The following is a 26712-nucleotide window of genomic DNA, read 5'->3' as shown; positions in this document are numbered from 1 at the left end:
TTGCTGGAGTGAACTCGGGCCATCTGTCCTGATGCTGGAAAGGAAGAGTACAGCCTGCTGTTAGCTATCTTAAGCCACTAGCAAATCAGCAGTGTGACATAGAGTACTTAGTTAGGAGTCTCATGCTGAATTGCAGACCATCGTGATTAAAACCAGTCTGCCCTACTTGGCATACTGGTTCAAGATGTTGCTGTTTAGTAGGGAGCATTCTAGTAATACAGGCATAGCTTTTCCTGCCTCTCCGACCGTGTCCTCCTCCCCACTTCCACATAAGTGGGTTTGAATCCATAACATACTGTTTGGAAAATTACAGTTTCCTGCATAGTCAACACAGAATCGCTGAAATACTGTGCTGAAACATGTTGTTTCCTGCGCTAAAGGAACTGCAAAACCTGCCAGGAAGTGCTGCGTGGTAGGGGTGTGATTTGTAACGTTATTTATTCTAAATACTAGCCACTTCTGCTGTGGCTGGACAGCAGAGTTAAGATGTTAATGCATTCTTAAATCATTAGTACTAGTATATAAGCACAAATTTGTTTTTCATGTGAAATAAACAATCAAAAAAGTTATACATTCACTCAGTTTTGTTTTGAGAGATGAGCTCTCACCCTGCCATTCCCCAAAGATGTAGGCTTGACATTTCTGAACTCCAACATTCATCTCCCATACCTGAAGCAGCAAGTGTTCATGGTTCTGTTTTGCTACTAGCAAGGTGTTTTTTCATTCTCACTGTGCTCTGGGATTTAGAGAATTAGAGGGGAGAAAGGCAGCTGTACCATAAGCTTAGAAGCTCATTTCTGACACGCTTTATTCTTGTAGCTGTATCTGTGATTATGTCTGGAGATGTTAATAGTGACATTAGCTGGAGCACAGCCATTGACCCAATCTTCTGATCTTGCAAGAGGATCAGGGAAGACATCTGCACTCATGCAGAATCTTACAAATGTCCTTGAGGCATCACGCAAGTGGAGGGCCCATCTGTATGGGCTGAATCCATAGATTTTTATCTTGGGACCAGGCACGTGTGCTGAGCATTACTTATTCCATCCTTTGCTGAGTCACAATATTGTGCAAACACATGTTTAAGAATATACAATGCCAAAAGAACTTTAACTGTTGTGTTCTGCATATGTAAAGGGTACTTCACATTATTTTTTAAAAAACATATAGCAGATACTCACATTGTATGAGCTCTAAAAGGCTTCTAAAGTGAAGACAAATCCATTTAAAAGGGATTTGAATAGACTGCAACAGAGTTACTCAATCTTGGAGTCATGACTTTCCTTTCAGATACCTTGTTCCAACTCGCATAAATAGGGGGCGGGCTCCTCATTTCTTAGAGGGAAAGTAGGGTTTAGTTGGAAACGCGTCGTATTTTAGTCTGTTGGATCTTTTTCATTTGTTTATTGAAGACTCTCAGCAGTTCTTACCCACAGAGGCTGGGTTGTGGTAAATGTGCAAGATTAACTGATGTTGATGCTGTGTTTGTAAGTCAGAGCGAGGTCATGTGCTGTGCAGAAATCCAGTACAAAAAAACCCGATCAACCACAGGATCTTCCTATTCATAGCACTTTCTGCATGGGCTTCACCAGTATTAGTACATCCTGTGGACCTTCCTAGGATGCATTGTGCAGGCTATCAGGCAGGTCATTATAATTTCACTATCTTCATTGTGGTTAAGGACGGATTCCTGCCTCTCTACTGTTTCTCTCTAGTCACTGTAGGGCTTTAAGAAACACTCCTGATCTAAAGAAATTTTTTTTCCCTCCCAGGAACTCAATAAGCCCCTGTCAAAACAATCAGTTGTTTATTCTGATGAATGTATTTAATTATTAAAAACAGAACAACCGCTTGGAGAAATGGAACTTCCATCAAAATTTTACAAAATTCTTCTTCCACTACCTTGTTTGGAAATGAAAAGGGGTTGGAGTAGAGAATGCTTTGTTTTCTTTTTCTTTGGAAACATCCTTATTTGGCATCTGTAAAGCATTTACATTCCCTAGTTCTGGATCAAAGTCCTTTCATGGCTCATGTTACTTATTTCCTTCTTTAACTGAAGCACAGAAAGAAAATGGATTTTTCCTCCCTCAGGCTTACAGTATAAACCATTGTAAAAAGTCAAATACCAGTTTTTAGCAAGGAAGTAGCGAGAATGAGGAATAAAACATCTCAAAATATGTAGTCTGAAGAATGACCACCACCCACTTCAGAATGAATGCTGTCACTAAATGCAAGTCTCTGTGGCAGTTATGAAGCATGTAAAGTAAAATTTAGTAAAACTAAACTAAGATAACTGTGCTGCTGGATTTCCTTCGTTCCTCATGTTCCAAAGGTTGGTGCTCTTCAGGGGAGGAACTTTGTCCTCTTCAGCCTGTGTAGCGGCTAGTACGATTGACCAAGTATTGGGATACAAACTACAGTTGCACCAGGAACTAGAAATGTTAGAAGCAAAACATGGTTTTCTTCTATTGCATGAGTGGCAGGATGAAATTTGGGGTTGGCGGAATTATTTTCTGATAGAGGAACAAGAAACTCCTGTGAATAAGCTACAACACATGATCTTGTTTTAAATTTGCAGGAGAGTGTAGATAGTTTTGTTTCTGAATGCAGAACAAACTCTTTCCAAGTGTGCCCCTCCCATTGATTCTGTGCCCCAAAGAAGCTGGTGTTTCTGCTTATTTTCAGAGTTGTGCTGGCTAGTCCTCTGGCTTTCTGCCTTTTGTAGACACATGGAGCTGAGCCCAATCACCCCCTTCAGTTTGCAGACAAGCTTCTATGCTGTGGCCTGAGACCATGAATATTGGCTCTCTGCTGTTTCCAAATATCACTACAGCAAAAGGGTATATAATGGCTGTTTCTGTTTTATCTTCTAGGAAGAACTTGGACATCTATCAGTTTTAGCATGGCCTGTGATGATCCAACTAGCTTGAGGTAAGCCAGTACCATAATATATGTACCCTTTGTTGCCCCAGCTTTGTTCTCCTGAAAACAAATAGTAAATTCTCATCTGTATTTTAGTGTATTCAGATATTTTAATTGGTTTACATCACAGACCTTCATTCTGCAAAGTTCTAGTCTAGTGTTCCCTTTTTGTAAGGGAATATATGGTACTGCATAGCATGTTTTATATTTAACCATAAAGCAACATGGACTACAGTCTGTTAGGCTGATTTGTTTCCATTAGCTTTCATCCAGCAGATGTGAACTTAATCCAGACTTCCAGCATTCCTCCAAAAATAACGTTACTGACACCCTCTGTCACATCTTTCTCCCCACAGAGCTCTTGGCCACATAACTTCTCTGATGGAAGGGAAAAAAACTCCCTTTGGATTATGAGCTAAACCCTAACATCAGAGAGAAAACTGCCACAGTGCTGCTCCCTCCTTGGTGGCAACTTCATGTTAGTCGCTGTGTGCTTCCACACCCCTTCTAATTAAATGCAACTTCAGGGATGGGATTTCTTTCTTTGTGTGACTTGAAAAATGAAATCTCTTGCTGGCTTTTGGGCACTGTGAAAAATACAGTTGAGTTTGGAGAAGGGATATGCTAGCAGAACAGTCCCAAATCTTACTTGGGTCTTAGAGCTGGTGTTGGACTCGTTAGGTCCTGGCAGAGGCTCAGGCATAAACCTTTTCTTCCTCTCTGCACACTGAGAACAGATTGATAGAGATTCCTACCTAATTTAGCTCATGCAATGCTCCTCACTTCCAAGACTGTGACCTTGGGCAACTGACCTGGTTGTTTCTTTCCAAAATTACTCTGTTTTGGCTGATAGATTTCAACATTGCTGGTATGCATCCATCGGTGTCCCATCGGCTGTACCTAGTACCAGGCAGAAGTGAAGATTATGCAGGTACTGAGAAGCGAAAAGACCAAGGACATGAAATCTTATTCTGTTAAAATAATAATGATGTCCTGATGCAACAGAGATGGAAATTTGGTATTTTATGTTAGTGCAACAGTTCAATGAATTTGATCTCGAGGATGAAAGTAAAAAGACTTCAAAGCTAGGGGTTGCTACACCTAATTGCTGTAGGTTATTTAGGTGAAGTGAGTATATAAAGAGAGGTTGGTCTAGTGTCCATTTGAACCATCAATGATATCTTTCTAATGAGTATGACTCATTAGATAAATACAACTTGTACAATTACCTGATGTTGCACTCAGAGGGGTATACAGGATGTTTCAGTGTAACAGGAATCCTACCCCCTGGAGACCATTTGCTGAGTTCTTTAAAGGTCAGGCATACTTCAAAATGTTAAGTCAGTGGAAAATGAGGATTTAGATTAAAAAAGAATACTTCAAAGCTGGTGAATCACTTCAGACCACGAGTACTGGAAGATTCTGCTTTTAAAGTCCAAAGACTGTTGTCCTGAGTTTAGGTGGGGAGGGTGGGGGTAGGATTTGAATGCTTTGAACTCACACATACTAACACTATGCACAAGGAAGCCCTGAAAGTACTTTTCGTATGTCTTTCATTTTCTCTCCGTGTTTCACCTAGAAGATTAATGATGCCGGAGATTTAAGATTAATGACACAGGAGATTTAAGATATTGCATATACCTATAAATGGAATAGGACCAAGAACAGAAAATTTAAATATTCAACAACTTCTCTTGCTAACTTGTTTTCGCTCATCCCTTTTTTTTTCCTGATTTCTTTTTCTTCTTTTTTAACTCCAGTACCTTAGCACCAGTTGGTTTAGAGTGTCTGTTTTGGTAAAGAGTCCAGACTCCACAGCCAGGCCAGCAGCTCCACAGTGTGGCAAAGTGTCTAACATGGTTTGGTTTTGTTTGTTTGGGGTTTTTTTGTGTGTTGGGGGGTTTTCTGGGTATGGGGGTGGTTTTTTGTTGTTTTTGGGGGGGTTTTTTGTCTGTTGGAAAACTTCAAGTAGAATCAGATAACTTGGTATTTTCCAGGAAAGAAAGATAGGAGATAAAATTAAAAACCCCAAACAAGCAGGAAAATAACCCAGGTCTCTCTTGGCCCTCTTTATGTGATAGAAGGCAGCAAAAAGCATAGGCTTTTGCTTCCCCCTTGTCCTGTCCTCACTGCATCGTGTGAAACCTTGTCCAAAGTCTGTGGAAATCAACATGTCTTTCTGCTGACTTACTTGGTTTCTAGATCAAGCACTGTGGTATATGACAAATTGTTGAAAATTGATGGTATAGATACGTATTTGCACAGGACACTAACACATCACTTTAAGAACTGGGGTGAGCCTAATGCTACCACTGTCAGTGAAATCCGCTTTTGCAGAGATGCATTTCTAGACTGGTGTGACCAGAAAGGAGTTGCCCCAGCTTAGCCTGTCTAGTTGTCATATGCCTTAATTCCTCCCCTATTTTCAACACCTAGTACTAGTTACATGGACGTGTGCCAGAGAGGTGCTAGCTAAGACCAACTGTAAGAACACCTTAACATATGGGGGAGTGTGTATTCCTTTTTGGTTAACACAGCAGAAGGCTGCAATAGTTATGATTTCAGCTTCAAATTCACAGTTTCCAATTGTATCATATGTGTCTGTGCATTAACTATATGGCTGCAGAAGTATTTGAAATGAGAGGAGGCCTGTGTCTGGATAAGAGGAGGTCCTGTCTCCTCTTTTTCCCCTCTCTGCCCTTATCAGCGGATTGATTAATTTTGTTTGATTTCCCTCCCTCTCCCATGTAAATATTAAACAAGTAGATCTAGGAGGAAAAATAACTTAATGAGATAGAAAGAATCTCCCTTGGGAAAAAATAATAAAATAAATTCCACCTGGTTAAAATAAATCATACTAAAACAGAAGGGAGAAGACTTTGGGAGGGCAATGACAGGCAGCTTGAGGCATCTGCGGAGGTGACAGCCCCCCTCCCACCCCCCAATCACCCTGTGTGCTGTAGCAGTGCAGGAGGGGGAGATGGTGACAGCAATAATTAGTTATCGTCTCTGGTGTTTCACTTGCCCAGTCTCCTGCTGTGTCCTGTTTGCCCTTCTGTTTCAAATTCATGCAGCTCTGTATGTTTTTGCTTGTTTCCACCACTGCAGTCTCATAATAATGCTTATACATCACTCTAATCTGACTCCCACCCAGTCTGTAAGGGGGAAGAAAGCACAGTGGGATGTTTATGTGCTGCTGTTAGAGAATAGGCAACAGGTAGAGACCAGAGACATGCTAGATACCTGAAGTCATCAGAAATAAAGATAAATGTATCTTCTGCCGTCAGTCCTGTCTTTCATCCATGCTCAACAGTGGCAAATAAACACTGCTAAGGAATATGCTGACTGTATTTACTTTAGCTTTCTTCACGAGGTAGGAGCCAAACACACGTCTAGGAGCAATTGCACCCTCCATCTGTGAGTGATCATCCTGCTTAAATACAGCAGCAGACCTGACTTTGGAGAGCAAAACAGAGCCGAGCCCTCTCCCTGCCTCTGCTGCTCAACTCTGCAGGCGGAGCAGGAGCAGGGAGGAGGGTGGTGGTGCAGACTTTTGGCTGCCTTAAAGTGACCACATCCTGTTAGGCTGCAGAAACATCAGACTAATGCAGAGATCTGTCTGAGATGTAGGAGCGCTTGTGGGGATCCAGCAGATAATTTGCAGACACGTTTGTATTGCTGCAGGAGGAACAGTGGTGCAGGGAGAACTCCTGACCTTGCTCCTGCGCTCAGTCTGTTTACCAGCTTACCACCCACGTCCCGGTTCTCTGTAGCATTTAAGTACGGTGCAAATGGATTTATTTCAACGAAGTTGCTTTCTTTTCCTCTGCTGCAGCTCCCAGATACTGTTTTCCTGATGCTGCATGGGAAGACTAACAGTGAGTCTGTGATGGCAGAGTAATGCTCAGAGCAGCACCTGGTGGTCTTTACCTGAGATCCTTCCCTAGCTGTGTCAGAGTGCTACACCTCACAAGGTGGGAGAATTTCCTTGTACCAGCATGAAGCCAGGCACCACGAGACCAGATTGCTCCCCCAGGACCATGCAGGAACACCGTGGCACAAGAGAGAATTGATAGTCTCTCAAGTCCTAAGTCAGTGCCCAAACCAAGACTCGCAATATTATACTACGTGAAAGTGGCGTGTGGGATCTTAAAAAAGGGCAGATGCTTTGTGATGATGCTTAAGTTCTGTTGTAGTCACATGCTTAAATCTAAGTGTGTCTGGGAGTTTTGCTGAGCCCAAGTGGGTATAAGAATGCTAAGTGCTTTCCTGACACAAAATCTGAATGAGGAAGTGGCTTGTGCACATACGACTGCTAATAGCAAATGGCGTTCATCCAGTTTCAGATGGAATTGGAGGAACTCTGGTTTTGCTGGGGACAAAAAAAAAAGGAGGAAAAACAAAAAAAAAGGCAGAGGCCTGCTATAGTGGGCCAGTATCCTACAGAGCCCTGTTGTGTTGTGGCCAGCAGACCAAGAAATCTCAGGATGGGCAAGTGCAAAATATTTGGGGCAGTTCTGTTCTTCCTTGCTGTTGGCCAGAAAGTGCTTAAGTGCTAATGTTCAAGGCTCCATATTCCTTTTTTACTTTTTAAAATATGTAATGCAGAGTGTTTGTGTTTCATAGAAGAGTTCAATTGGATGCACAGAATCCTCTTAGGATCGGGCATGGGTCAGTAAGGTACAAATGCACCAGCCGTCCTTAGAGGGTTTCTTTCCACTTCCCTGTCAGAGGCCCAGTGTAGCCCTAGGGCTTTTTCCTTTCCAAATACAGCTTTAATCCAAGATGACAATATCTGGCAAGCTCAAGCGCATTCTCATTAAGGCTGTTGCACACCTGTTTTGATGATAATGTCTTAGTGTGGAAAATCAACATAATGCTACAGGTTTGAGAGTTGCAGGTATGACCATTACTTGAAAAATTAGCTCTGCATACTAATGTCTTTGTGCCTGTCTTTCCCAAAAAAGACAGTTGAGCATACTGCATCATGCATTCATTTTCACGTGAAAATGTGCTATGAAATTACTGTTATGTACCAGCCAGGGCTAAGAAGTTGTTGAGTAAAATAGCTCAGAAAAGAGAGTTGGTTCTGCGTGGTAAGTCAGAATCCTGTAACGTGGTTGGTTGTGCTATTTTCTGAACAGGAGAGGAGGACATTGTACTTTCAGAGAAATCTTGGACTCCTTTACTGTGATGATAATGATTGTAGCACTGTGACTAATCTTGGCAGTTCATGCAAATGACACTAAATGGATAGTGTAAGTATAATTGTAAGGACCTCTCTAAACTGAGTGCTGCCCTGTTAATAGGGATGCGAACACTTTCTGTTGTCCTGCATCCCCCAAGGGGACCTTCCCAAGGAGGGGCATCGTAGGTGGTTGGTCTTCCCAGACACCATCCTGAGGGGCCTGGGAAAGAGGAGCTGGCATGAGACTGTGCTTGTTGGGAACAAAAAACTTCAGGAAAATATTTTAACGCTAGCTTGCATCTAGCCCAATTATTTACTCCCAAGGCACTGGGCTCCTACTGCATCAGCAGATTTCCATTCAGATGGCATACCATCAGCTTAGCTCCCTGACAGGAGATTGTCGGGGGTCCCAAAGAAGGTGCAAGGGTTTGTACCAGATTCCTAGATCAGAAAGTGAGGGGAGCACAGAGCCAATCTGAAAAATCCTTTTCCTTACGTATCCACCTAGTTTAACTGCAGGGAAAATGCTGTGGGGAATGCTAAGTCCTTGGAAAATAGGCCTTTACAATGGAAAATAACAAAACAGACTTTTCCTTATAATGCTGAAAGTTCCCTCCATTTTTCCTCTTCTTTTTTTTGCTTGCTCTCAGCTGGAAGCTAACTTCTGCTTACTTCTGACCTCTGTGGTGAGCATGTGTTTCGACAGAGGCTGGGAGCGGACTGTCAAAGTGGAGTTTCTGGATTGAATCAGTGGGACACAGAAAGGCTCCGGTCCATGGTGCATGGCAGCGCAGGGCTGCCAACTGCCCTTCTTAGCGCATGGTTTGACACAGAGCAAATCTGCTGATGGAGGCGTAACGCTTCTAGGTGTTCTGGCGTGACAAGGACCATAAGGGGTGAAGATATTAAAAAGAAAAACTGCCTGAGTTCATACATTTTTAACAGGTACCGGATTCTCTCTTGCTGCTTTTTTATTTTTTTCTTTAAAAGACTGATTTATGTTAACACTGTTTTTCCGTTAAGACCCCTTTAAAATAGATGGAGTCAAAATGTGTCGTAACTTGTATGTTATTTTTAATCCCCATTTATAATTATGCCTCAGAAGCCTGAAACCAACATCTGTTTCCTTCTTGGATTGGTTTTCTTCCATAGAAGATACTTCCCTTTTTTTTTTTTTTTTTTTTTTTTAAACTACTTAAAGTCACCCCGTTCTGTAATCAGGGGTTGAAAAGTCATAGATCACGGTTCTATCGGATGTGTTGTAGGGTAGGGGAGCTCGTTGCTGCAGAATCTAACTTGTGGGGAAGTACCTGGCCTCTTCGTGCAACACAGAGGATGGGAAGAGGGAACCTTCAATCCTTTGCTCTTCAATTGCGTGTCCTTGGAAAAATGTAATTACCCTCATTACCTTCAGCGTGTTTGTAACTCCTGTTGCTGTGCATTGTGCCAATGATTTTAATCAAATGACATGCTCCACGGATTCAGCTTGTCAGCTCTGGGGGGCGAGAAAGAATTTACCCCTTTATGCCCTTCCCCCCCCCTCCTCCCCCCCCTTATGTGCTTGGCTGTGCAGTCTTGCTGCGGTGCTCGAGCACACTGACAATCCCATCTGAGGGTGCAACCCAGGTCAGCTCAACAGGAACATTGGATGATGCTCATTTTCCTCTGCAGCATGGGCCAGGGACTGCGTGGTTTGTTTGCTTGCTTATTTAAAAAGTACAGTTTATCTGATGTGCTAGTCCTTGAAAAGTGAAATAATATATTGAGTATGAAAGGACTTGGAGTGGTCAGGAGGTACCAGATTCTTGCAAGGCAGCTGTTAAAACCGTATAATCAAAAAAGAGGTAAAAAAAAAAACCCCAAAAGACTTGATGTCAGGTCTGACCTTCCCTCTGCCAGTCATGCCTCTTTCATGGGATTTGACAAACACTTAGTGCCTCTGCACGTGCACACGTGGAAAAAAGGGAAAGGTAAAGGCCTCGGCTTCCCCTTCTACACGGGTTTGGAACAGCTGGTTCCCTGCTTTCCCTCAGCGTGGGGGCAACCAAAGGGGGCCTGAAGACCTCGCTCCTCCTGGGAGCGAAGCCAAGTGCGCGCCCCAAGCCCGAGGCCCGCCAGGCAGCCCACCCTGAAGCGGGACCGGGGTACCACGGCCTCCCCCTCCGGCAGCCGCCGTGACGGGGGTACCGCCGTCGCCCTGAGGGGACTGGGGGCGCTCGCCCTGCGCGCCCTCCGCCTCCAGAGCGGCAGCGCGCAGCCCCTCCGCGTCCCGCCCGCGGCGTGCGGCAGGTGCCCCCGGGGACCCCCGGCTACGGTCAGGGCCGCCCCCCGGGGCGGGTCCGGGCGGCGGGGCCGCCCCTCGCGCTGCCCGGCGGGGCAGGGGCGCCGAGAGCCTCCGGGGCGGCCCTGCGCTCCGCTCCGCGCAGGCACCGGCCGCCGGCGCGAACAAAGGCGGCGGCAGGCGGCGGTGGCGGCGCGGCCGGTGCGAGGCAGCCCGCCCGCCCCTGCTTCCTGGGCCGGGCTGGGCTGGGCGAGGCGAGGCGAGGCGGCCTCCGCGCCCCCGCCCCGCCCCGCCGGCGCGGAGCGGAGCCGAGCCGCTGCCGCCGCAGAAGCGCCGGTCGCGGGGCGCGCTCGCCGCCCGTCGCAGGAGCTGCATGTGTGCGGGAGGAGCGGCGGAGGATGGCAGTGCTCAAGCTCGCCGACCAGGTGGGCGCCGTGGGGCGGGCGGGAGCGGGGCGGCGGGCTCGGGCTCGGGCTCGGGCTCGGGCTCGGGCTCAGCCTCAGCCTGCCGCGGCAGCGCGCCCCGGCCCGGCCCGGCTCCGCGTCGTGCGGGGCGGCCGAGCCGCCGGAGGAGGCCCTTCTCCTCAGCTGGGGGCTCGGCGGGGCCCGGAGCGGAGGCGGCCGTGGCCGCGCCGGGAGCGGCGCCGTCCCCCCTGCCCCGGGAGCCGCTCGCCGTGTGGTGCGGGCTCCCCGCTGCCCCCCCGCCCGCCGAGCCGCCGCAGATGCGCTTCTCTTCGCGTCCCGGCGGACATTGTCTCTGCCCGCGCAGGCGGCGTGTGCGGGCGGGCCGGGGGCGCGGGGCCGGGAAGGGCGCAGCTCGCCGGGCGTCGCGGCGGCGGCAGCCGGGTGCCCGCCGCAGGCACTCGCCCGTCCCCGCCGCGCAGCCGAGCGTGCCGCCGCCGTCCCGCGGTCTTCGGTGAAATCCTGACGTCTCCCGTTGGCGGGGTGGGATGGAAGTGGATGTCGGCTCGTTTCGAAAGGCCTCTCGGCTCTGCTTATCCTTCTTTGGGATTTCTCCCTCGTTTCATTGCCGTGGCATACGTGTAAATGATTTTTTCTGTCGCCTTTTTACTTAGGAAGTGCCTGTTCGGTTTAGCTGTTGCTGTTGTTCGCGGGCTACTAGGAAAACCGTAGTATTAAACCCTTAGATTGTGTTAAACTTAGCAATAGGCAGACAGCTGTAATTGGTGTTAAAGTATTTCTTATCGCTGGTAGTTAAAATCATTTAAAAATATTTAGTAAACTGATATTATGGCTCCCACACCCTGATTTATCCACATACTCTACCAACTGTTACACACTTGCATGCTTTAATCTGCTATTTTTGATTTAACGTGGTCTGCCTGTGATCTGCAGCGTGGGTGTCGGGCAAGCCTCAGACCTTTCTGTTGGGTTCAGAAGGACTGTCTGCAGCCAGCCCCTCACCAAATACCCCTTATTTATAGATCATATGCCTCGCTCGCAGTCTATTTATGCTTTTCTAAGAAAATCTTCCACATGCACAAAGCCACATGCACAAAGCACAAAAACGTTGAAAAGAGTTTTGAAAGGAAAAAAGGATAAAGCCGCTTCTAAAGTAAAAGTGGCACTGTGTGGCCAAGCACAGTCTATAACGCGTTTTCGCTTGTAACAGAAGGCAGTATTTATGGGCCGTCTCCTGACATGTCCCTCGAACATCCTCATCTTTAGATGTGGCGCTTATGACTGGCAAAGAAAATGTTTCACACCATGAGGCTTCACTACCCTGTGGTGCACAAACTGAGTCTCATAAATAAGGAGATTCAGGTAGAAACTGCGTATTGAAAATCCAAACAGCAAGCATTAATATTAAAAATGCATACGTTACAGGGGGCCAAAATTGTACCATTTCAGTGCTTTTCACGTGTTTAATGAAGCCCTTGAATTTACTGCCTTTAGAATTTTTAAACCTTTGCTGAAATCTTGCAGCAAGGATTTTGCTTCAGCAGCAGCAGAAGTCGAAACAGATATAAGTCAAGGGGATCATGTCTTGATGAAGTCTGTATTGCTGTAAAAACCAACAGGCTGTTGGCTTAACGTTCTCCCTTATTTTCTGAGAACCCTCAAAGCTGAGGGACGAGGCTCCTTAGAGCTGCCATTATGCCCCTGTAGCGCCTGCTTTGGGGATGCTCAAAATATTGGTGGATCCTCGTGGTGGTTCCTGGTCAGGCTGTGGCCTGGGACACTGCAGGCTGATAGTTTTTCTTTGTGGGTATGTTTCCTGTAATTTACAAAGGGATATGTTGGTCTACTTGTACTCATCCTGCTGGATCTCTTTTGATTTTCTTCAGTTTCTTCACCAGATCTTTTTCTTTCACTTCTGAGAGACTAGAGGAGGGGGAGGATACATTCAAAGCTGGCTGTGGCGCTTCCTCTTAAACCGAGTGCAGAAGTTTACGTGTGCCTGTTTCTGTGTATTTGGAGCCATTGCTGGCGGAGCCTTTCCCACATGCAGCCTGAGCAATTGTAACCAAGGCACTGGGGCTGCACTGTGCGCATCAGGCCAAGCTGTACTTTTCATCTACATCAGGTTTGAAGAGTGCTGGCCCACCTCTGACTAAAAGAGGCACAGTAGCAGCAGTCCCACATGTTTATAGACAGACCCAGGCAAAATAGAGGTGAAGCTGGGATGAAGAATGATGTGCATGGGAAGGCTTACATTCCTGTAACAACTCCTGCCTGTGCTCATACTCGCTGAGGCTGCAGGAGCAGGCTCCTTCTGCATTTCTTCCTGCTCTTGAGGATCAAGGCAATTGTGGCAGTGATAACTTGCAGCAATTCAGGAAACTGTTTCCTTTTGCTTGAACACCAGAGGCCACGGCAGTCTGTGTGCTTGTGGTCTCCTGCAATGAGAATTACGGTACATAGGGCACTGCGTACCACGCATATGTGCAGCGGTTGGGACCTGGGCTGCTGTGAGCGTGGGCTGCTTTTTGTGCACTGAGTGTGAAGTCTCGTTCAGGTCTTAGTTGTGATGCTCAGGGGAGGTTGGCTCTGAAACCGAGAGCTCTCTCCTCTGCCTGTCATTGTGATTTCTGTAGCACATGCTTTCCTCTGGATCCATGACTTTCTTGACCAGTGAGTGAGGAGAGCTTTGTGTAGGAGAAGACAAGGTAATGGCTTTAAACTGAAAGAGGGTAGATTTAGATTAGATATAAGGAAGAAATTCTTCACTATGAGGGTGGTGAGGCACTGGAAGTTGTGGATGCCCCATCCCTGGAAGTGTTCAAGGCCAGGTTGGATGGGGCTTTGAGCAACCTGATCTAGTGGAAGATGTCCCTGCCCGTGTCAAGGGGGTTGGAACCAGATGATCTTTAAGGGTCCCTTCCAACCCAAAGCACTCTATGACTCTATGAAGACTAGAGAACCCCCACACTGAGAGTTTAAACATGTGTTTCTCTAAGTAACCTGTTTCCTCCTTGCCTCCATTCTTGGCTTCTCTTACGAACCGCATCTAACAGCACTTGGAGCGTTCAGACAGATGAGAAATTAACCACACTGTTTCTTATAGAGGCTTTGAAGACAGACAGAATTTCATTATTGCTGCTTTTTTGATATAGCTGAAAGGTGCTAAGGTATTGCTATGCTTAATCCTCCAAAGAGATTATCGGTACTTTTGGCTGCATTCACTCCTTAGGCAGGAGAGCTTAGTTTAAGAGTTTAGCGTTAGTGTAGGTTACTTGAATTTGCTTCCAGTGATGGTAGTTGCTAGCTCACCAGTCGAGCCACGAGAAACCCTTAAATCATTTAACCACAGGAAGTGTATTCCACCACCATTCGTTTCTGCATGAATTTCTTCCAGGCCTTCCTTTCTTCAGTAACCCCTTGCTAGCCATTTTTAAATGGCTAAATGTTAAGCTGAAAACAACCTAATTCATAAAACTTAAATTAAATGCCTAGGATTGTAATCTTTGTCTGTAGTCGTGTGTCTGTGCAGTTGTAAACATTCCGATGTTCTAAATATTTCAGTTGTCATATACAAATATTGCAAAGCTTACTCTAAATCTTAAAACTTTTATCCATTCCTTTTTTTTTTACCATCTCTGCAGCGAATGTTGATCACAGCAAGCATGCAAATTGCTTTAAGGACTGAAAAAAATTTTTTTTTTCAACTCTAAGTTATTGCTATGTTGTTCCAATCCAGTTTATTGGTTGTACTTTTTCCATTTTGGTAAGTGTTAGTATTTTGTATTATGTGAGGGTGCAGTTATATGTGATAAAAGCCTTTGCATTTAAGCTAGAGTTCAGAAGCAGCAGAAGACAAGTGCTTCAGCAAGTGGGTGGCCAGAGGCTTTCAGGTGTGAGTTGCACTGACACAGCTTGAGCCTGGCTCTGCACATATGACAGGGCATGAAAACCCTTGCTGTGCCCCTCGGGTGCTGTTTGAGGAAACCTACTTGCTGCAGCTCTTCTTTCCTTCCTGTATTTTGAGTTGCCGTTCCCTCCTTCTCATGAGCCGCCTTTCCCCTTCAGCAAAGCTCTCTAAGGGTGAAATTATCTATTGTTTTTTGACTTTTGTGGCTGCTTTTTGAGCAGTAGTTGTTGCCTGGACCCACCTCTCTCCTGTCCTCTGAGTAACCAGCAGATGCAGGGTGCTCTCCCTGCCCGCTGCCTGCAGTTCTTTGCACGGCTTATTCTTCATACTTGTGCTGAGTAACTTGGTTTCTTGAGAACTGTTTGTTTGCCACTTGCAAACTTTTCAAGAGAAAGCCTGTTAGTCAAGTCCTGCTGAGTGTGCTTTTAATCTTCAGGGTTTCCATTGATGGTTCTGGGCAGCAAACACAGACAATTGCTCCTGTCAGCGCTCTGTTGAGAGGATAAAAGATCTTAAAATATTTCTCTATGTAAACTTCTGTGAGTTAGGTTTTGGAAAATTATTTTGGAAGAATCTAAGTTTCTGTAGTGTCTCCATCTCATTTCCAGGCTTGCCTTGCCAGCTGAGGCCCTCCTTGCAGGACTGCCAGCGGTGCCCACAGGCCTGCAGGTTGTCTCTGTAGCGAACTCCGTCCTCTTCTTCCTGTTTAAAGCCAACAAAGTCGCTCCGTGTGTGGCTGTGTTTGATTTGGGATGCCAGCTCTCTGCCTGTGCTGACCGGGTTGCCTTCACAGGCCTTGGCACGAATGCGCCCATCGTGCTGTGTCAGAGGCGGCGACGGTCGGACTGGCTCCTGCGCTGGGACGTCCTGCTTGTTGATGTCTGTCAGGGGCTGACGCAAGCTCTCCCCTGCCTGGTTGCTGATTATAGTTATGCATGTTTACAGGGGAAATGCATAATTCTGTCTTTCAAAAAGACACTGCAAATGTTTTCTATAAACAAAGATAGAATGGGAAGTTACCTAGAGGTGAAGTCTGCGTAGCTACTTTTAAGAGATGTAGTGCTTAGTGTTTTTATACCTGCACTGCCAAATTCGGTGGGAAGCTTGCTGTAAATCTGAGACAGACACAGGCTCTGTCTAGCCCTGAGCCAGTGCACCTGGGGGGGTCAAAATTTACTGGGACTTCAGCATCACTGGCTCAGGCCCTGTATGTACCAAAAACCAGACTTATTTTTAGGCTACCCTTACAAGCATGCATATGTATGCAATAAGGGTAATGAAGCCCAGATAAGTGGTTAGTGTGTGCACTTAGGCTGCTATTAACTGCGAAACCTCATCCTGTCTCCTGGTATTTTGCCTGTTGTCCTTGATTGCCGAGAGTAATGCAGTGTGACTAGAACTGAAAGGACCATTTCTCTCCCTCCCTTTCCCAAATGTTTTCCTGTGTTTGACAGTTCTCCGCTGACCATCAGGATCCTTTTTATTATGGTCACAGAGAAACAGCATTAAGCAGATGTTTAAATAATTTTAAACAGATGTCAAAGATCATAAAAATCGGCTGGGCAAAGGCTGGACTTATGTCTGAATACACTTAAAACCAAAATGAATACACCAGTAACAAATAATCTCCTAACAAAACCAATTAAATTTCCAAATGATGGTGTGTCTTTAACTTATTTCAGAATCATTCAATTGACAAGACTGTCTTTCTGTGTATCCTTTCTCTCTGACAAGTAAAAGCACCTGAGAAGATACCCCTGAATCTGCTGTATAAAATAGGAATAATGAACCTGTGCCCCGTAGCCACAGCCAGCCTGCGGGTTCATTTTGCGTGGCGTGAGGTCCCACGATTCCTCCCCTCCTCGTGTTATTGCTGGATAATACTAAGGTGTATATTAATTTGCAGGCTGCCAAGTGTTTTTGAAAGGGCTCACAGCAAGGCAGAGATAATCCGTTTTAGTACAAAATACTCAAGTAGCCACAAAACAAAGGTAACTGTGGGGAAGGAAGAAGGAGGAATTTACCCACAACAGTGTTTCTCTCTTATTTATTATGAAACGAAAATGTGGTTGGACCAAAATAACTCCACCATGGCAGCCATTGGCTTTCTACAGCCGTGATGTTCCTAGGCATGCCATACATACTGTGAGCCGTGGCTCCGTGTGTTTTAAAAGAAAATAAAAACTTTGGAAAAAATGGGATGTACCAGCATTCCTGCCCTTGTTCAGACCTGTAGGAACGATGGTTGCTGCCATCTGGTATAGATGGCACCTGAACTCGGACTCATAGTATCATAGAATCGTATAGGTTGGAAAAGACCTTTAAGATCATCGAGTCCAACCGTAAACCTAGCACTGCCAAGTCCACCACTAAACCATGTCCCCACACGTCTTTTAAATGCCTCCAGAGATGGTCCTGTTCAGAGGGTGGGGAGGGGGAAGCTTTGAGTAGCCAAAGAGAGCAAGATACAGGCTTGAAAAGGAAGTTGCTTGCTTTTGTTGGTTCTTGCTTCTGCAATAAGTATCACTTTCTGATAGTTTTGTAGCTTGTTTCAAGGTAAACAAGAAGCACTTTAATGAGGAGAATTTCTGGAGTGGTGTAGCGTGCTCAAGTCCATCATAGATATTTCTTTAGCAGAGAAATCCTCCAGAAGTTTGCTGTTTGGTAATACTGTAAGCACTTTGCAGTGGTTGCACCTAGATGCCTGGGCTGTTTTCAGGGGGTGTGTGCCTGTCGTGTTAGGATGTTAGTTTTCTTGAATTGCAGATGGCATCCAGCAAAACTCACCCTCCTGTGCGCACTTGAGGTGTGGTATTTTATCTCTCCATGACAAGTGCCTCATGACCTCTTCCTGCTCATCTCTTAAATGAAGATGTGGTTGTCATGACTACATTTAGTAGAGAGATAAATGTTCCTCCCAGCTTGGGCGCTTGTGTAACAGCTTGGTTTGGGCAAGGTGGTATTTTTATCTGGCTCCTTGCTTGAGGGTGGGCAGATGATTTCTGTGACCCAGGAACAAAAGTGCCCAAAGTGCTAGCTGGTTGCTGAATGTGGCGGCTGCTCACGCTGCAGCTCTCCTGGGCATGGTTTTGAGCCAGTGCCGTTCCATCGACAGCACTGTGGCAGTGCTGTCGGTCACGCACCGGCCTCGGGGGCAAATCCCTGAAAGCCAGCAAAGAAAACTTTTACAGGTTGTTTCTGGAGGTCTAGGTGTAGCTGATCCTGCTTGTTCGTTGCTGGAGAGGCAGAGACTCTGGGATGTGGTGCTGACAGGAAGGGTTTCCCCGTGCTGGCCTGGTGCTCTGTGGCGTGTTCACCTGGAGGAGCTGGGCCAAGCACCTTCTCTTCCTAAAGCTGTCCCCCTGATCAGCACATCTCTGACTGCTTGAGAAATGAGCAGCTTACTCTTTAGGAGCTATCGTTTCAGCCTTGGGCAATATTTGTACAAAATAATTAATGCTCCAGCTTATTATGTTTTTAGGCTTCTTTTTAATCTCTGTTGTCTAGAATTTTTTTTTCTTTCAGTGGTGCTAATACAGGTTCTAGTGTCATCAGGTGCCTACAGGAGCCAGATATTGTAGGTATAAGCCTATTAGGCAAATGTTTCAAAGTATATTCTGATAACATTGACCGTTTCTTCTGTTTTTTATTCCTGCTTTTCTGTTTGAATGCCCTGCTTCACATATTGCTGCGTGTATGTTGCAGGACATACAGGTAAGCTAAACTTGTTGGCAGAATACCTCTGTATTTTAACCATTTAGTTTGAACACTTATTAGCTGAAAAACATTGCATTTTCAGCTGTTTCCATTTTTAAATTGACATTTTTTTTCCAGAAGTACATATCTGACATTTGTCACTTTTTTTGTTAGCTGGAAAGCTTGGGCTGGAAAGTTCCCACAGCTGCTGTCTGTGGCTTCAGCTTTGCTTTAATTGCTGCACTAGAAACATGTATCTGCATGCTGTTGGAGCCCTTCAGCCTGGTGATGGGTGGGAATCAAAGCATTACAAAATTACATTTAAAGGGGGAAATTATTTTGCAGTTTTATCCAAGGGTTTGAGGTCATTATTGAAGTTTGCAAGGAGTTGGTCAACAAATTACAGCATTTAGTTGTGGCTAGGTAATTGTGACATTCCAAAAACATACGTGCTTTTTGATGACAGACATTTGCATGTGTTTTGCTTTTGAGGGAAGAAAAAGTCTTTCCTGGCTGCAGATGTACAACCAAAAATGGAGGCCGTTTAATACGTCTCTGCCATGCAGTGCTGAACCTCCTAGCATAACGTAGGCTTGTCTGGTTGATGTTTGTATTTTGTGTTATGAGCTGGTTTTATGTACAGACATGCAGTTTTTTGCTGGAATTATTTGTAATGGCTTGCTTTCTTATTTTGAAAAGAGTATTTGGGGAGAATGCCCTCGCAAAGCCCTCGCTTCCTCCTCGCAGCTGCATGCTACTGCATCTTTATGAGGAAGTAAGCAAAACCATAATGGTTGACTTCTGCACACGGTCTTAACAGATGTACCTGACGGCATCCATTTACTGAGCTAAGGCTTTAGCTTTTTTGCATAAAGGAGTTGGTTTCTCATGAAAAACCCTTGTGCTACTGATTTATGTATGTGTAGGATTGCTCCAAGGGCCACAGCCACATGTTGATATCCTTAATGACACAGAAAGTGCAAATAATCGCTAGCGATGAATAATTTTCTGTTTAAGCATTACCGTTTCTATTCTGGCATATTTTGCAATCTCATGATATGACCTGTTTTTTCCCCATCTTGCAGCCTTTGTAATTTTACAGACTTGTTGCTTGATCAAATGTCTTTTGTCCATGCAAAAGCTTTTAGCAAAATAGTTGTTTGGTACCGACTGAGTTGCCTACCTCTAACTGATGTCTGTAAATGAAGTATTACCAGCAGTACAGAGCATGTAATTTAATAGTAAAAATGTAAAAATCACGTATTGCTATCCGCAATGTATAAACTGAAGAGAAGACAGCAGTCAACTGCACTGTTAGATGCACAGGCTTTTACATTCTAAATATGATCAAGTTTTCTGGGAAAGGAAACTAGTGTGAACATTAATAAGCTTTTATATGCATTTTGTCATTAATAATGTAGGGAGTACCATTCAGATGGAGAACATAACCCATTTTATCATAGTGTCATTTTAACATGATAGGCTCCTTGCCTTTCCAAGGTGAAAGGGCCACAGATAGCCTTCTGAAATCTCATCCTTGGATGAAATTTTGCTTTCAGCTGCATTGAATCTAGACCAGCTTTGTAGGAATATGGGGAAGCTGCTTTGTATTTATAGCAACACGCTGGTAGCAGCACCTGCCTTTCTGTGTTTCTATGTATAAAGTTCATTTTTTCCATACTTACAATAGACAAAGATGGACAACATCCTCTTCACTAGTGTTTTCATTCTCGCCGTCCTAGGTGTTTTGTTTTTTTTTTTTTAATAAAGGTTATTTCTTTTGTCTTCTGTGCAATAAGGCAAGCGCAAACAAGCTGTGCCTGTGCTGTTGGGCCTTGCAGGCAGTAGGAGGCTGGGTCCACAGGCCACCAAGTTGGGCTGATGTCTCTGCCTGAGCCAGCCCTCTCGCTGTGTGAGCTGGTGCCAGCGGGGAGCCTGGGATTTCAAAGCTAGAAGCCTGCAGTGTTATCTGGTAAAACACTGATTTGCTCAGTGTGGTCTTTAGTTGTTTAACATGCCAAGGGTAAAAAATGAGAGAACAAAGGCCTGAAAATACCCTGTATTGTCTTTGTGCTTCCAGCTGCTTTAATGTGCTTGCCAGTGCGACACGCAGCATTTATCTCCAATTTAAAATCAAGAGAGGGACTTATTTAGTCATTGACTCCAGGAACATTTCCAAAGTACTCTACCAACCAAGTAAATGCGGTGTTGCAGATCCTGCAACCATTGCCTCTGTTTGAGAGGAGAGCGCTTAGGTGAGTGATCCTGCTGCATCCCGCTCAACGTGAATCAAGCCTAGTATGAGTCTTGTGGTTTAACCCCAGCTGGCAACTAAGCACTCCACAGCTACTCGCTCACTACCCCCCATGGGACGCTGGTGGGGTGGGGTGAGAGGCAGAAAAGGCCTTGACTCTGTGTAAGCGCTGCTCAGCAGTAACTAAAGCATCCCTGTATTATCAACACTGTTTCCAGCACAAATCCAAAACGTAGCCCCGTACCAGCTACTATGAAGAAAATAAACTCTATCCCAGCCAAGACCAGCACAAGAGGAAATATCTTTCTTTTAACGCAAACAAGCCCGGATTGTTTAGGTATATGTGTAATCCTGCTCTTCTGTTAGGAGATGTCACCCTGCTTCTGGTGGGGTTTTCTGCAGATGGAGCCCGTGGCTTGGATATCCTTGGCTGGAGGCAAATCTGAGATTTTAAGAAGCCGCCAAGGCGGCTTTAGAGGTGGGAGAGAGGGAGGAGGAGTGGGAAGAGCTGCGCTGTGGAGCCAAGGTGGAGACTATGAGGGATGCTAGGAGGAGGCAGGGGAGGAGGCAGGCAACAAATAGGCAGAGGCGCAATGGTGCTGCCTGATGGCACTGTCAAGAGAAGGTGGTCGTTACCCTGGTTTGCAGTGGGAGAACTGGGGTGCAGAGAAACTCTGTGACCGAGGTCAGGCTGAGAAAGGAGCGGGTGACAGAGCAAGAGCCAAATCCTGATTTACCTCTTTCAGTGGCTGATTCACAGCGGTGCCCTTCCTCCCTGCAAGTTGTTTTAACACTGTTTACCATGTGGGCTGATGCCAATCTTGTGATGTTGCAAGATGAGAAATGAGCGGTGGCATGCAGTTTCATAGCACAGTGTTAAATTCAATGAACATATAGTTTATTTAGATATTTGTTCCATAAAGTATAAAATCAGCATTGGTGCTGCTTAAGATAAAGTGCTCTGTTAGGAAATGGTTTCTAGGTCACCTGGTAGGTAAAGGTTTATTCTGGCTGATTGCAGTGGGTGGCTGTCTTTGGTCACTAATCCTGTGTCATAGGCTTAGCATTGTATTCTGGCAGTGCAAACGGTAAAAGTGAGATCAGCTTGTGGTGTATCAATGCCACTTGTTTAGACTAAATGTCCTAATAATCCAGGACTCTGTGACTCCTGGCCACAGAGCACACACACGAAGCTGGGTGGGTTCAGAGAAATGGAGACAGCCTCTCAAATATGGAAACTGAGTGAAACAGACGGTGCCCTTTGGGTATGGTCACACAAGGTCCATTTCATGTCAGGCTGAAACTGAGCAGTCTTCTCACTAAGTTTTGTTTATTACATGTAAATATTTATAGACATATAATTTAGTTTCTAATTAGATAAGGGTGCTCCTTTTAGAAGCATTTTCATGAAGACTGGGGAATTTGTGCATCACCAAGAGGAGTGCATCTACCCAGAGGAGTGTTATTTCTTCTCTGCAAACAGGAGCAAATGGAGCTGAACAGATTTGTCCTCCTCCACAGAGAAGGGTAAGACTAGCTCACACAGCCATGTAGCCTGTATCTCCAGGTAGCTCAGAGAGTGAACTGTCCGGACCTGAGTCTCTGAGGATGCACCCGCTGTTGGTGGGGAGATCGCACAGCCCAGGAGCGCCTGCCTGCCCTGGCTTTGCAGGTGCAGTTACCTGGGGTAGCTGGTTACAGTGAGCCTTGCTGTTAGCCTCTTCCTACAGGCATAGGCACAGCTTTCACATTAGTCAGGGATTGCATTTGGCATCTCCTGGTTCCTGTTCCTGGGTAGAGTTTGCATATCTTTAATGGGTTTTTATGAGTGCTTCATGCCCTCCAAGGTAGGTATGTGATTTACCAGAGAGCTGCCTGGAAAAGGAGACACAAATGACTGCAAACCACGGAGCAGGCACGTGATCTTCAGCACTTCTTGTTCCCGCAGGGCTGGCTGAAGAAAACTCCAGACAACTGTCTGAAAACCCTTGTGCGACTGCTTATAGATGACTCTGTGCAGACACATGGTCTCCAGCACTTTAAAAGAGGTCTTTAAAGACCTGCAGACTTTCAGACAGTTGTCTGGAGAATTTTTAAGTTGCCTCTGTTGTAGGGACAAAAATTAAAAGGAGGTGGACAAGCAGGTGTAATTCAGTGCCTTAAGCTTTGCTACTTTATATTCTGCCGTCAAAAAGCTCTAGCATGGAGCAAGCTTTCACTTAGTGCCTGTTTACAGCTGTCTGTCCAGTACCCAGCAAAAAGGGAAGGCTCTGACCCACAGAAGTAACAAAATCTCTTCATGTATTATCTGGCCATGTGAGATTATTGAACTGTTCAGAGTCTGCTGGGTTGAATGGCACTGCTGCTTGCTGGGATATTGGAGCATCAAAAAAAAGTGCTGTGTAAATAGCTGTGCTTCAGCTATGTGGATGCAATCCGAGGAATAATGTTGCATTTGAGAAAGAGTGATTGTTTCATTCCTGACACTGCTTCTGTTGGTGTGTTTTGTTTGCTTTCAAGCAGTAGGCTTGGAGAGAAGACAGTCCAGATTTTTGTGTATGTGTAACAAAGTGTTCAGCTAATATGTTAATTGAACCTTGAACACACGCAGTAATAATTTTAAGCCACAGTAGATGTTTCACCAATAAGGTAATTCTCTCTACAGAGGGATAAACAGTTTGCTCAGCCAGAGGAGAGCTTCGTTACTTGTGCTTTACCGCATACGTTCATGCGTGTTGTATTCCCTGTAGAGTTGTGCTGATCCCTGGTGTTCATAGCATGACAAGTGGAATCAATGCAAAAGCCATCTCTCTGCAGAGGTTGGCTTTAAACGAGTTTAAAAACCAGTCAGACCTAGTTTATGCTGCCCACGCCCCTTTTTTTGGAAACAAATGTGGTTGAAGAAAAGGGTTGCATTACCGACAAGCCCTTAGAGGGTAGTTAAAACTGCCTGCAGAAATATAAATAGAAGGGGCTTTACTTGGTTGGGGGTGTGGGCGATGCTGCAGGAACGAGGGTCTGTTCCCCAGTGGACTCCTGGGAACCGATGCTCTCCCCACCTGTGTGGCAGAGTGAGGCTTGGGATGCTGTTTCTGGTTTCTTGCTGTACTGGCAGGCAGGCCTGTGTGCTGACTTGCCTCTCGATGGCGGGGGGACTGCCACAGGTTGGTTAAAGCCGGTGTAGCTTTATTGGCAGTGACTGCCCAGGTCCTTGCTGCTGGGAAGGGGGCACGTCTGTGCAAAGCATTTGCTTCCCCATCCTTAGGATTAGGGATCCAACCTGTGGGCTTCTTTCTTTCACAGTGGGGAATCTGCTTTGTTATGCTGCCAGCCCTTTCCCTAAACAGAGGCTAACCCTGGATTTAAAGATCTCAGAAGGGACAAAGGAGTTCAAGTGTCTTTTTGATCTTTGTTGCTACCCTGAGGCGAAGTTAGATCATTTGCTGTGAGCTGATGTCAGTTGTGCTTGGAAATTTACTGCAACAGCTACTCCAAAATAATTATTCTGAATAGATATTTTGGTGTGGGCGCTCATAGTCTTGCATAAGAACGTCTTTTGCTAGTCTGTCTTAATGTACCGTAGAAGTAGAATAACTGCTGACTAATTATTCAAGAATAGCTCTTTTGGTAAGTGCCTGAGCGCAGAAAAGCCCCACTACAAAGAACAAAGACACCCCCCATCCTACCCCGATTCAAAAGAGGAGGTTCTTCCCAAGGTATTAAAATAGTTCTGTTCATTCATGGCTGTTTAGAAAAGAGCATACCAGTGGTAAGTTTTATGGTGCATGACTTAAAATATTTCATATTAATTAACAAACAAGTACCAATTAATTTTACATTATGATGCTTAAGGAATAGACTGCAAGGAATGGTATTTAGCTGTGGCTGTTTGGCAATTATGACCTTGTATATAATAACAGACTCAATAAATTCTTGATGTGAGAGAGCACCATTAATCAACACAGAGTTAATTAACTGTGCTGCTTACACAGGAAGCGCCGCACAAACTGTCTGGATCTCTGTAGTGCTACAGGCTGAAAATGTTTGATTTGTCTGATACCTGGCTTGTTCCCACAGAATTTTCCCTCAAAACTGATGCTGAAGAGGGAGCAATGCTTCCTCTAGGTCAGTAGGCTCCACACACTGGTCCCACTGGTCGTTTCCTTCTGCAGCACTGACGCTCTGGCAGACCTTAGCTGTGTCACTGTGTCACTTAGGCTTTCTGTCACCTTCACAGAGAAGGTGGAAGCAAGCCCTTGGAGGAGTGCTGGAGTACTGGAAATATAAAGGGCTCTTGCAACAATTATTTTGGTCAGGTTAATCCTGTAGGACTGCCCAGGAAATTAGGAATCAATGTGATAATTGAAAGTTATACTCATCAGCTCTCATTTAGACTTTATACAGGATTTTTTTTTTCTTGTGTTTTTTTTTTTTTTCTTTTTTTAATAGTTTGAGAGGTAGCCCAAAAAGGGGAAAATGGACAAGATTCAGCACACCTTCAGAGAGAAAAGCACTCCATCTCTGTACCACTCACCCCACCCCTCCACACTCCAAATAGATCTTGTCATCTTCCTGAATATGTGATGCTTGGAAGTATGAAATTGGCTCGGCCTTTTGGAGTGACACTGACCATCATTTTGTTGGTCTGTTTTATTGTTGGCTCAGTGTGCATATTAATGTGAAGGATGGATTTCTAACCTGGGATTGTACATTTTTAGTCATCTGGCTTACCTGCTTTTTGATGTCATTTGAACCACTTTCATATCTGCAGTCACTGTAGACTGTGTCATGGAAGAATTCAAAAGGTCTGAGCCACGGGAGTGCTTTAAGCTTTGCAAAAACAATGCCCAGTAACAGCCAGTTTGGAGAGTTTGAGCGGCTCCAGTATGAGAGAAATGAGAGAAAGCAAGTGGGTCTTGTTTTCTTACTGCTGGTATGTATAGCTTCCTGAGTTAGAAGACTTCATATGCCCTGCTTTTATTCTTAAGGTTAATTTAACTTAGAGGTATACTACAAACACTCTTCTTTCTTTCCTTTTTTTTTTTTTTTTTTTTTTTTAAAATAAGTGCAGTTAAGTGTAATCCTTCCTCTTCTTCCCTCTTTCTGCCACCTGGGCTATTAGTCTTAATTGCAGATTCCCATTTAGTAAATCACTAATACAAGAGTAGCTTCGTACACTGCCACAAGATATGGTGACCAAATAGGGCCAGAAATACATGAGCAAAAAGTGTAAAGTCTGAATCTTACTCTTCCTTCTGCCTTGCTGTGGCTGAAAATGTACGGCCTATTAATGCCTACTTTTATTGGTATAACATTTTTAGGGCTAGGAGACTTCAAAGATTTTAACTGCTCTTTACATTTTTATGTAATCATGTCTTGCTTTGAGTAGCGAAGGAGGTGTTTTACTTGCCTCCTCTGTCTACCAAGACAAATGGTTTCCCCGTATTCACCCTCATTTATAAAGTGTAATGGAATGCTCTTAACAGTTTATAACGATGAACTAATTATGGGGGCCTGGGAGTGGGGAAGGGAGGGAGAGAGGAAGAGGCTTTCACTTTAGATCTCAAGCAGAGGAAAGTGATGATTCAGCTAATCTCTCTTCTGCAAATGAGATTTTTCTGCTGCAGCCACACAGCTTCTGTATTTTGGTACAAAGGGAGGCAATAATTCTTAAATGATGGAAAAACAACTGTTCTCCCCCCCCCCCCCCCAATCTGGGAAACAGCAGTCAACTGACACCTCTTCTTATTAACCCCAAAGTGTAGCTAGTGGTTATGGCCTGGCGTTCCTACTTTTCCGCTCTCCCATCCAGCTACCTCTTTAACCAGCTGGCGTGACTCTTACCGATGCTGGTGGTTCATCCTGCACTCCAGCTGCCGTCCAGACAGGGCATTCAGAAATTCTGCTTCAATTAGGTACGTAATACTTTCTCAAATTCAGACTTGTGCCTAGTTTGTCACGAGCCGCAGGGGATTAAATCCAATGAACAGGCAATACTGTATTAAGCTAATATTAATGACAACTATTCCATTTTGGTAC

The 26712-nt window shown here is 45.1% G+C and overlaps 1 protein-coding gene across 13 annotated transcripts in view; it reads left to right on the top strand.

The window, feature by feature from the left end:
• Positions 1-2874: 2874 nt before the first annotated feature.
• ANKRD44 (ankyrin repeat domain 44) overlaps positions 2875-26712 on the top strand; it is a 153248-nt gene continuing 129410 nt past the window's right edge. For 10 of the 13 annotated variants that reach the window (XR_012777127.1, XM_075511980.1, XM_075511983.1 and 7 more), the window contains exon 1: positions 10505-10816. Coding sequence is in view for 8 of the 13 variants with exons in the window: in XM_075511983.1 (XP_075368098.1) it covers positions 10790-10816 (27 nt within the window). In the remaining 5 variants the exon portion in view is untranslated. Of the gene's footprint in view, positions 2932-8760; positions 9056-10504; positions 10817-26712 lie in introns of those variants that run through there. The other 3 variants (XM_075511977.1, XM_075511978.1, XM_075511981.1) reach the window with 3 other exon arrangements.

Source organism: Mycteria americana, chromosome 9 (assembly GCF_035582795.1).
Source record: "Mycteria americana isolate JAX WOST 10 ecotype Jacksonville Zoo and Gardens chromosome 9, USCA_MyAme_1.0, whole genome shotgun sequence".
Taxonomy (NCBI): domain Eukaryota; kingdom Metazoa; phylum Chordata; class Aves; order Ciconiiformes; family Ciconiidae; genus Mycteria; species Mycteria americana.
This window is presented reverse-complemented; position numbering and strand designations above follow the sequence as displayed.